This window comes from Babylonia areolata, chromosome 18 (assembly GCF_041734735.1).
Source record: "Babylonia areolata isolate BAREFJ2019XMU chromosome 18, ASM4173473v1, whole genome shotgun sequence".
In the NCBI taxonomy this organism is placed as follows: Eukaryota; Metazoa; Mollusca; class Gastropoda; order Neogastropoda; family Buccinidae; genus Babylonia; species Babylonia areolata.
Window position 1 is genome coordinate 7,179,226 of NC_134893.1, and position 12,603 is coordinate 7,191,828.

At 38.8% G+C, this 12,603-nt stretch overlaps 1 protein-coding gene across 1 annotated transcript in view; it reads left to right on the plus strand.

The window, feature by feature from the left end:
* Positions 1-12,589, plus strand: part of LOC143292410 (lysosomal alpha-mannosidase-like) — a 46,027-nt gene extending 33,438 nt beyond the window's left edge. Inside the window, exons 23-26 of the mRNA XM_076602653.1 lie at positions 4,666-4,793; positions 6,279-6,452; positions 7,471-7,600; positions 8,117-12,589. Coding sequence (XP_076458768.1) covers positions 4,666-4,793; positions 6,279-6,452; positions 7,471-7,600; positions 8,117-8,238 — 554 coding nt within the window. The 3' untranslated portion in view covers positions 8,239-12,589. The remainder of the gene's footprint in view (positions 1-4,665; positions 4,794-6,278; positions 6,453-7,470; positions 7,601-8,116) is intronic.
* The last annotated feature ends 14 nt before the right edge of the window (positions 12,590-12,603 follow it).

Here is a 12,603-nt window from a genome sequence, read left to right on the forward strand (position 1 = left end):
GTATAATTACACCAGAAAACAAAGTGTCTGGGAACAGAGTAACATTACTAAAAACAAACAAACAAACAAAATTAAGTGCCAGGAAACAAAGTATTATCACACCAGAAAACAAAACAGTAACATCAGCAAACCAAAGAGCTCAGAAACAAGGGATAATCATACCAGGAAGCAGAGTGCCCCGAAATAGTGTACAGTCACACCAGGACGCAAGATGCAATGACACCAGAAAACGAAGTGCTAGGAAACCAGGCATAGTCACACCGGGAAGCAAGGTGTAATCACACCAGGAAACAAAGTGTCAGGAAACGGAAAAAAAAAAGGGTCAGGAAACGAGGTATAACCATGCCAGGAAACAAGGTATGATCACACCAGGATACAAAGTGCCGGAAACAAGGTATAATCACACAAGGAAACAAAGCGTCAGGAAACAAGGTCTCATCACACCAGGAAACAAAGCGTCAGGAAACAAGGTCTCATCACACCAGGAAAGAAAGCATCCGGAAACAAGGTCTCATCACACCAGGAAACAAAGCGTCAGGAAACAAGGTATCATCACACCAGGAAACAAAGCGTCAGGAAACAAGGTCTCATCACACCAGGAAACAAAGCGTCAGGAAACAAGGTCTCATCACACCAGGAAACAAAGCAAGGTATAAGCACACCAGGAAACAAGGTGCCAGAAACAGGGTATAATCACACCAGGAAAGAAAATACCAGGAAACAGGGTGTAATCACACCAGGAAAGAAAATACCAGGAAACAGGGTGTAATCACATCAGGAAAGAAAATACCAGGAGACAGAGTATAATCACACCAGGAAAGAAAATACCAGGAAACAGGGTATAATCACACCAGGAAAGAAAATACCAGGTGAAACGGTATAATCACACCAGGAAAGAAAATACCAGGTGAAACGGTATAATCACACCAGGAAAGAAAATACCTGGAAACAGGGTATAATCACACCAGGAAAGAAAATACCAGGAAACAGGGTATAATCACACCAGGAAAGAAAATACCAGGAAACAGGGTATAATCACACCAGGAAAGAAAATACCAGGAAACAGGGTATAATCACACCAGGAAAGAAAATACCAGTTGAAACGGTATAGTCACACCAGGAAAGAAAATACCAGTTGAAACGGTATAGTCACACCAGGAAAGAAAATACCTGGAAACAGGGTATAATCACACCAGGAAAGAAAATACCAGTTGAAACGGTATAGTCACACCAGGAAAGAAAATACCAGTTGAAACGGTATAGTCACACCAGGAAAGAAAATACCAGGAAACAGGGTATAGTCACACCAGGAAAGAAAATACCAGTTGAAACGGTATAGTCACACCAGGAAAGAAAATACCTGGAAACAGGGTATAATCACACCAGGAAAGAAAATACCAGGAAACAGGGTATAATCACACCAGGAAAGAAAATACCAGGAGACAGGGTATAATCACACCAGGAAAGAAAATACCAGGAGACAGGGTATAATCACACCAGTTCGAGAAAGAATTGCACCAGTTAGTGTTGTTGTTGTTTTTTTTTGTTTTTTTTTAATAGAGCGATTTTTAAAGTCACAGTGAAACACTCATAAAAACAACAACAACAACAACAACAACAAAACAAACAAACAAAAAAAGCAACAACATATGCCCCAGAACAAAGAAAGCAAGCAAAGTACCTGGAAACAAGATATGATTATATTGAAAAACAAAGTATAATTACACCAGAAAACAAAGTGTCTGGGAACAGAGTAACATTACTAAAAAACAACAACAAACAAACAAACAAAATTAAGTGCCAGGAAACAAAGTATTATCACACCAGAAAACAAAGCGTCAGGAAACAAGGTCTCATCACACCAGGAAACAAAGCGTCAGGAAACAAGGTCTCATCACACCAGGAAACAAGGTATCATCACACCAGGAAACAAAGTGTCCGGAAACAAGGTCTCATCACACCAGGAAACAAAGTGTCCGGAAACAAGGTATCATCACACCAGGAAACAGTGCATCAGGAAACAAGGTCTAATCACACCAGGAAACAAAGCAAGGCATAATCACACCAGGAAACAAGGTGCCAGAAGCAGGGTATAATCACACCAGGAACGAAAATACCAGGAAACAGGGTATAATCACACCAGGAAAGAAAATACCAGGAAACAGGGTATAATCACACCAGGAAAGAAAATACCAGGAAACAGGGTATAATCACACCAGTTCGAGAAAGAATTGCACCAGTTAGTGTTGTTAATGGTTTGTTTGTTTTTTTGTTTTTTTTTTGTTTTTTTTTAATAGAGCGATTTTTAAAGTCACGGTGAAACACTCATAAAAACAACAACAACAACAACAACAAAAACAACAAAAAAACAAACAAACAAAAAAAACACAACAACATATGCCCCAGAACAAAGAAAGCAAGCAAAGTACCTGGAAACAAGGTATGATTATATTGAAAAACAAAGTATAATTACACCAGAAAACAAAGTGTCTGGGAACAGAGTAACATTACTAAAAACAAACAAACAAACAAAATTAAGTGCCAGGAAACAAAGTATTATCACACCAGAAAACAAAACAGTAACATCAGCAAACCAAAGAGCTCAGAAACAAGGGATAATCATACCAGGAAGCAGAGTGCCCCGAAATAGTGTACAGTCACACCAGGACGCAAGATACAATGACACCAGAAAACGAAGTGCTAGGAAACCAGGCATAGTCACACCAGGACGCAAGATACAATGACACCAGAAAACGAAGTGCTAGGAAACCAGGCATAGTCACACCAGGAAGCAAGGTGTAATGACACCAGAAAACGAAGTGCTAGGAAACCAGGCATAGTCACACCAGGAAGCAAGGTGTAATGACACCAGAAAACGAAGTGCTAGGAAACCAGGCATAGTCACACCAGGAAGCAAGGTGTAATGACACCAGAAAACAAAGTGCTAGTAAACCAGGCATAGTCACACCAGGAAGCAAGGTGTAATGACACCAGAAAACGAAGTGCTAGGAAACCAGGCATAGTCACACCAGGACGCAAGGTGTAATGACACCAGAAAACGAAGTGCTAGGAAACCAGGCATAGTCACACCAGGAAGCAAGGTGTAATGACACCAGAAAACGAAGTGCTAGGAAACCAGGCATAGTCACACCAGGAAGCAAGGTGTAATGACACCAGAAAACAAAGTGCTAGGAAACCAGGCATAGTCACACCAGGACGCAAGATACAGTGACACCAGAAAACGAAGTGCTAGTAAACCAGGCATAGTCACACCGGGAAGCAAGGTGTAATGACACCAGAAAACGAAGTGCTAGTAAACCAGGCATAGTCACACCAGGACGCAAGGTGTAATGACACCAGAAAATGGAAGTGCTAGGAAACCAGGCATAGTCACACCAGGACGCAAGGTATAATCACACCAGGAAACAAACTGTCAGGAAATGAGGTATAACCATGGCAGGAATCAGAATGCCAGGAAACAAGGTATGATCACACCAGGATACACACCAGGATACAAAGTGCCAGAAACAAGGTATAATCACACCAGGAAACAAAGCGTCAGGAAGCAAGGTCTCATCACACCAGGAAACAAAGTGTCTGGAAACAAGGTCTCATCATACCAGGAAACAAAGCGTCAGGAAACAAGGTCTCATCATACCAGGAAACAAAGCGTCAGGAAACAAGGTATCATCACACCAGGAAACAAAGTGTCCGGAAACAAGGTCTCATCATACCAGGAAACAAAGCGTCAGGAAACAAGGTCTCATCATACCAGGAAACAAAGCGTCAGGAAACAAGGTCTCATCACACCAGGAAACAAAGCGTCAGGAAACAAGGTCTCATCACACCAGGAAACAAAGCGTCAGGAAACAAGGTCTCATCACACCAGGAAACAAAGCAAGGTATAAGCACACCAGGAAACAAGGTGCCAGAAACAGGGTATAATCACACCAGGAAAGAAAATACCAGGAAACAGGGTGTAATCACACCAGGAAAGAAAATACCAGGAAACAGGGTATAATCACACCAGGAAAGAAAATACCAGGTGAAACGGTATAATCACACCAGGAAAGAAAATACCAGGAAACAGGGTATAATCACACCAGGAAAGAAAATACCAGGAAATTATAATCACACCAGGGAAGAAAATACCAGGAGACAGGGTATAAACACACCAGGAAAGAAAATACCAGGAAATTATAATCACACCAGGGAAGAAAATACCAGGAGACAGGGTATAATCACACTAGGAAAGAAAATACCAGGAAATTATAATCACACCAGGGAAGAAAATACCAGTCGAAACAGTATAATCACACCAGGAAAGAATATACCAGGCGAAACGATATAATCACACTAGGAAAGAAAATACCAGGAAACGGGGTATAATCACACCAGGAAATTATAATCACACCAGGGAAGAAAATACCAGGAGACAGGGTATAATCACACTAGGAAAGAAAATACCAGGAAATTATAATCACACCAGGGAAGAAAATACCAGGAGACAGGGTATAATCACACCAGGAAAGAAAATACCAGGGAACAGGATATAATCACACCAGGAAAGAAAATACCAGGAGACAGGGTATAATCACACCAGGAACATGATACATGTCTGTGGGATAATGTGTGTTGGTTTTCTGTTGTTGTTTTTCTCTTCAGGCTCCCATTACTTGATGCTGGAACCCATTGAATCGGCGGCAGCAGGTCACCGCGACCTGGCAGAGAGGCTGTTCATGGCACCACAGATCAGCTTCTCTCAGTCCCCCAGCAAGCAGGTCACAACCAATGTGAGTCAGTGGGGGTTTATTTTTCCGTGAGATAGGGGCACGTGAGTGGACTGAGAGACTGTGCATATATGCATGTTTGTAGCTTTTTGACTCACTTGTGTAAACAAAGTGAGTCCATATTTTAACGCGGTGTTCGGTTGTCTTTGTGTGTGTCTGTGGTAAACTTTAATATTGACATTTTCTCTGCAAATACTTTGTCAGTTGACACCAAATTAGGCATAAAAATAGGACAAATTCAGTTCTTTCCAGTCGTCCTGTTTAAAACAATATTGCACCTCTGGGATGGGCACAAAAAAAATATAAAATGAAGCCTAATTATATGCAAACTGCATTTACTGTTATATTTATATTTTTTGTATTCTCCAAACTTGGCAGTTTGATCTGATATTCTGACCCAACAACAAGAGTAGTCATTATTATCATTTTTTGTTCAAACAGGAACTACTTTTGCTAAGCATGGAAGTTTTCTTTATTTTGCAAACGTTTTGGTGCAGATAGTAAAAAAGGGAAATTACTCTGTAATTAATGCTAGGGGACTTAATTTGCTTTAAACTGATCTTTCTCATCTTAAACACATTACATTTTGAAATTATACTCAATACATAAAAAGCTTGGATTTTTTTCTTAAGTGTATCACAAGTGAGTCTTGAAGGCCTTGTCTCTCTTGTTTTTTCTTCTTCTTTTTTATTCTCCATTTTAGACATCTGATTTTCGCATGCAGTGGACTGTTTTACTCTGTCATATCATGTTGTTGTTTTTTTATACAGAGAAATGTGTAATGCAGTGCAACAATATCATATACAGTTCTTGATCTGATTTCAACAGAACTGTTGTGAAATCAAACTCAAAGTCTATTTTTTTTGTGATGCTGCAGTATCAGCGATGCATTGGAATGTGTGTGTGTTTGTGTGTGTGTGTGTGTGTGTGTGTGTGTGTGTGTGTGTGTGTTTGTTTATATGTTTATTTACATATTATTATTTTTATTATTATTATTATTATTCATACGTTATTATATTCTTTTGTTTTATTTATTCATTCATTTTTATTTCTGTTTTTTTATTTTATTATTTACTTATTTCATTTTATTTCATTCTTTCTTTCTTTATTTAAATTTTATTTGCACTCAAGGCTTGACTAATGCAGTGGCTTACGCTGCTGCTGACGCAGACATCTGCCAGCAGATGTGTGTAATAGGGATGTGTACGGATGTAGTAACACTTCTTTCAGTAACTGAAATGAACTGAAGTAAAACTGAAATGAAGTAAACTGAAGTGAAACTGAACTGAGCTGTACTGAAAGTGAAGTGAACTGAAACTGAACTGAAGCGAATTGAACTGCAGTGTACTGTTCTGAAACTGAACTGACACTGAACTGATGTGAACCAAACTGAAACTGAATTGCAGTGAACCGAACTGAAACTGAAAGTTAACTGAAGTGAACTGAACTGAACTGAAAGTGAACTGAGCTGAAACTGAACTGTTGCAGTGGTCCGGGGTGCACACAGCCTTGCCGGACAACGTGCACCTGCTGACCCTGGAGCAGTTCCCGTCCAAAGGCCCCGTCCCCAGCGACACGCAGCCCTTCCTGCTCAGGCTGGAGCACTTCTACGAGAAAGGGGAGGACCCTGTGCTGTCCCAGCCTGCCACCGTCAGCCTGAAGGTCTGGGAGTTATGGGTTTTGTTTTATATATATATATATATATATATAGGCGAGAAAACTGTTGAGACTAACCTGTAGGTGGTGACTTGTCCTATGAAGAGAGTATCCCGACGTTTCGGGCCCTAGGCCCTTCTTCATGGGGAGAAAAATAGAGAATGGAGAAGAAAAGAGAGGGCAAAACCAAGACAGAGGTAAAACTAAGAACTGTGAGGAGTAATCAGAGGAAAAAAAGAAAAGAAAAAAAGAACAGAGAAAAAGGTGAGCAATATTTACAAAGGAAAAGAAGGGGGGATGGTTAAACACTGGAAGGGGGGAGGGGGGGGTGGAGGTGGAAAAAGAGGGTTGAGGTTCGCCAAAAGATGAAAAGGTGTAAGAATATATGTGCTGGTCAATATATATATATATATATATTAGTATAAGGTTGAATAAGTCTTTTGAGGGTAGTGAATTGTGAGTATGTGTGTGCATGTGTGCGTGTGTCTGTGGTGTTTGGTGCACTGAATCTTAAGTTATTTTTATTTTGTGTGGTGTGCGTGTTGTGTGTGTGCATGTGTATGAACTCAGGAGTCATCTGTTTGTTGTAAAACCCCTTGGAGGAATTGTGGACACTAAAACCAAACGGCATAAAACAGATAAAAGCAATGAATTAGGAGCCCATGTAGGATCTTCCACAAGACAAAGCTGTGGATAGAGAACATTAGAACACTCACAGATATATCTTGCCGTGTGTGTGTGTGTGTGTGTGTGTTGCACCGAATCTTATTTATTTATATTTTATTTTCAGTTTTGTATTTATGTTGTATGTATTCTTCAAGTCAAGTCAGGTTTAATTTTCATTTAATTGAAGTAATCATGTTTTTTTTTTCCTGTGACTATTTTCTTCTTCTTTGCTTTTGTGGGTGCGTTTTTTGATGCATTCAAGGTTGTTTTTTTTTTCCTTTCTTTCACATTCAATCATTGATGCTGAACTGATGTTCATTTACCACACTAATATCTGGATGTTGCACCGCTGTTTCAGAAACTGTTCAGCACCTTTGACATTGTGGATGCCACAGAGCTGACTCTGGGAGGAGACATGGCACTGGCCGACATGAAGAGACTGCGCTGGAACTACCCCCGTGATAACGGTCACTCTGCTCAGAAACGGGGTACGTTGGTTTTTTTTGGGGGGAAACAGAGGGCACAGTAATTGTTCATTGTGGACTGGTATGCAGCAGAAGCATTTTCTTTTAATGAGGAAACAAAAGAATTGTTAAAAAAAATTATAGGTTTCGTTGGTTTGTAACTGAAGCATTTTCTTTTAATGAGAAAACAAAAGAAAAAAAAAAGTATTTACTATTCTTGATCCAGACTTTTGGTGTAACATAACCTTCATTGGTAGAAAGGCCAGACAACTTAACAATCCATGGGTGCAAGGCATGGAGGAGCATCCCACAGATTCAGACAATGGCTTTGACGTAGGATTTTTGTGTTTGCTTACAGGTCATTAGGCATTCATACCTGATGTTTCTGGTTAAAAGTGCTGACAACAGTAGTAAACATTATTAATTCAATTTCTGATCACTTTTCATGATTATGGACAACACTTCCCAACCCCTACCCCCAACCATATATGTACCGGTAACCTCAGCCTCTTATTTCATCCCAATTTGCTGTGTTTTCAGAGGAACCAGTGACCTTTGTTTCTGAAAGAAGCAGGAGAGCGGAGAGTGATCCTCTCACCATATCCCTGAACCCCATGGAGATCAAGACATTCCAGATCAGCCTCAAACCTCTCTCTCCCTAGTTCCCCCACAGTCCACTCCCTCGGACCTCTAGAATTAGCTGATCAGATTAGCTTTGGACTTACGATGGGAGGTTAACATCAAAACAGCTGTGTGTGTGTGTGTGATGTGTCGATGTAAAGATGAGCTGTATTTCTAGGTATTGCTGTGTTTTGCTGGTGGGGTCTGTCCATCTTGAATCTGCCGGTATTCATATTTGCTTGTGTGATTGAGTCTCATGATTGGATCTGCCTTTGTATGTAAAATGCCTTGCTCTGTATGCTTGTTTGAGTTTTTTTTTGGTGATGTTTTTTTTATAAACCAAATGATAGAATGCACAAAGGTGTCTGCCCAGTTTTTCTTAATTCCAAATGATGCAGGGAGAAAGTATGCTTTTGACAGGCCAACATTCCAAACAATGATGATGAAAATGTAAAAAAAACAAAAACAAACCACCACTGGCTTTTTCATTTTCATAAACATACAAATAATTTACCATGTTTTCTCACATTATTAACAGATAAAGAGTTGACCTTATAATGTTGATATAATTCATTGAATACTGAATATTTATTGAAACAGAAAGGATTCCTTTTTTTGTTGTTATGGCCCATAGCTATACAGTCAGTCAAGAGTGTATCCTTATTGTGAAGTACGGTGTTTCTCAAGAGTCAAATTTTAAATATATACTTAAGAGGTAAGGACCTGAAAAGTCATAACCTGTAAGTACAGGAACAAATTATTACAGAGGTGTGTTGATTGTGGGCATTGGTTAGTGTCAGTTTAAGAAAGATTGACAGAATGATTTTTTTTTTAAATCACACAAACAAGACCATGAAGAAGAATTTTGAAAGGACTTATATGTTTGGTTTTGACCCAGCCAGACTCGGAGAAAAATGATGCCTTATAAGGTTGGCTGTGATGTTCTGTCTTCATTCTGCTGTTATGAATATGAAATTACATCTACATCTAGACAAACCACAGTTGATTATTTATTTACCTGGTCTTACAAAATTTGTGATATTTGTCTTGGTAATGTGCAAGTCTCTTTTCAGATTCTTACAAAAATATTGATTGACTATTATAGAAAGTCTCATGTCTGTGAGATTCCATTCAGGAACAAATGCATTCTGCTGAACTTTCGTAAGATAATTGTTCTCTGTTCAACGTATACTTTTGTACGATATTTGTCCTCTAGTCAACAAAAATCTTGCAGTGTTTGTTGAGCTTTGATTTTCATGGTCAAAGCCATGGTTGGTTTTATCATCTTGATTTGTTCTTTCAGTCAGTTTTACATTAAACTGATTAGTTTTAGCATGTTCAGCTGATTAGTTTTATGAATTTAGCATGTTCAGCAGTTTTTTCATGTTCTGCTGATAAGTTTTATAACGTTAGCAATTTTACCATTTTTCAGCTGATAACTTTTATCATGTCAGTAGTTTTACATGTTCAGCCATAACATATTTCATAAGGATGATGGATTCGTTGGATGGGGGAGATGAAGTGTTTGTGCGACATCACCAAAGCATCTGCTTTCTTTAGTACTGTATGCAACGGTAGACGTTGACTGAAGTGGTGGTATAATTTCTTGAATATTTGAACACGCCCAGTATATGCAAATTGTTTGATTTTATGGAGGTTTTTTTTTTCTTTTTATGAATAAAAACCACCACAAAAACATGCTGTTCATCCTTATGCCTAGAGAGTTTTCCCCCTTTCATATTGTGTGCTATGTGGTACATGCAAAAGGGTGTTCAGATAATGTGAATCTTCTGCATGTCCATACCATCACATACAACAGGAGTTTAGGCATTCAGAAGTTCTATATCAATGATGACATTGGAAGAACAGGTATTTTCTTCAATCAATCTGTCACTTTATTTAAGGCAGCAAAATATTTCTGTAGCAGAATGAAATGAAATCAATGGCCATGTCGGTGTAGGACGTTCTGCAAAGGTTATGAAGAATATGTGGCAAGCCTGCCTGGGTTTGGCAAGGTTAAAACGAAGCCAAAAGTTAAATCTGGGAGCATCACTAAATTGCCATTGGTGTGGATCTTTTGCCATGGGATATTATCCTTTTACCTGCCTTGGGACATGAGACTTAGTGTCCCTTTTTATTGCATGGATCTCTCACGTCCAGTTTTCATCAGCAATTCACAGTTAATATGTAAAGGGAAACGACCTACTTTGTTTCTCCCTGTCTTCTTTCTAGAATGTTTGAAGATTGTTTACATCCGTTGAACGTGTACAGTCTGCTCTGTATGACTCATAGACAATAGCAAATTCTGGTCACTTGCACATATGGTTGTTCAAAATGGTGTGATCTTGCAAAGATCAGTCCTGGCTGGGTTTTCAAAGGTTTACATTGTAGCCTTAGAAGTGGCTCAGGAAATACTGAAGGAGATGGACTTTGGGGAAGAAAGCCTGCGTCATGGCAAGGGTGATGATTCAGGTGCAGGTTTAGATTATGATGGTAAGTCACAACCCACTCTGTGACACATGGGTGAAAATGACAGTGATGTAAGTTTTGTGCCAGAAACTGATCAGTCTGGTATGTAGCAAGCCAGGATAAAGTGACAGTGAACATGAATCACTTGGCAGCTCAAGCACTGTCACTCAACATGTGTTGCTGGGATTGGGAAGGGGGAGGTAGAGTGGAGGGCGGCATCTGTTGGCCGGGTGCCAATGCACAGCTGGCCAGCAAGCCACTTTCTTTTTCATCAAGACCTGATGTAATATGGGGCCATGGGCACCCAACAAAAACAAAAATGACTGGAAATTGTGGAATTTATTGTGATGCAGAGAATTTTTAATCACTTTGTTTCATAGAAATTTTCTTTGACACAGATTTAAAACAACAATTTCAACAGTTATATAACTGAATCAAAACAAGTTGATCAACTACCAATACAGTGTATAAGCAATCATCATGCACAAATTCAAGAAGTTATCTTTGCATTTGAGGAAGTAGTGCATATTGTTTTGCACTTAAGTGGAAACCCTCAGTTTTCGCTTGTCATTCAGGAATGACAAAATTGTTAAAATGTTTGGCAGTGAAGGGGGTCGGTTAATAATGTTGTCTGCAGGGGATGAAACTACTGTCAGATCAGGCATACAGTTTGCTTCCACCCTTAGAAAGAGATCGCTTGACCCCAAGTTGCTGTCTTTGTAGTGTTTATAACCTCCCCAAACTTCCTTTCCATTTATTTTATTTCATTTTATTCTTTTTGAAATGCATCTTTGTAAAGTCAAGTTTTAATGATGGAATAGTTGTTCAGTTGTTGACAACATGCAAGACAACATATATATATATATATATATATATATACGAGGGTATTTCAATAAATAAGGTGAATTTTTCGGTATAAGGACTTCTAATACAGATAGAAGCTTACTTTTAAAAAAAATTTTCAACGTAGTCTCCCAGCACTGTCACACACTTTTCCCATCTGTGCACAAGCTTCCGTATTCCCTCAGCGTAAAAATCTTTGGACTGATGTCTCAGCCAGTCGCTCACAACACTTTTGACTTCATCGTCACTTTCAAAGTTCGTGCCTCTCGTGAACACTTTCAAGGGACCAAACAGGTGAAAGTCTGAAGGGGCAAGGTCTGGGCTGTAAGGGGGATATATATATATACGTACGTACAAATCTGACACATCTGTTTGCTCAGTATTGTCTCAAAGTACACTTTTGTTGATTTTTTTTTCCCTTTCTGATGACCACAAAAAGCAACATCCCTTTGTAAGTAAAGAGCAGAAAAGTCTAACACGCAACATTTTCAGGTACATGCAGTTTATTCACACACTGTAATGCAACACATTCATCAGAGCAGTTTTATTAAAGTCAGTACATTGACAATAAAAACCCCTGATCAAGTGTATGAGAATGTACAATTATCACATATAAAATTATGGAATTAGCATGCAAATATTGTTTTTGTGCTGCTTTAATAAGCATAGAGAGAAAGAAGACTGATGTACACTGCAGTAACCATGTTGCAATATGACTTTCAAGAGTAACAGCAGCAAAGATGTCAGATTAAGTACAATTTATCACACAATATGGAATTATCAAACTGGATCCAATCCTTCCTTTGGTCCAAAAAAAAGCTCCAGTTTTTAAGTTAGCCATATATCAATATATATGCATAAGAAATCTATTATTCCCCAGACTACAACCATGGTCTAAGACTAGTACCTGTATATGATGGAACACATTAGGAGTGAAATTCTTCACACAAGTCAATCAAAAATAATCAGAAAAAAAAGAAGCAAAACAAAGTACTAAGTACTTTTCAATTTGCAGGAAAAAAAAACATGTCACAGGTACTAAACAAGGCAAAAGTATGGAGAGCATGATAAGTTGGGTTTTTTTTTTTCAAAAA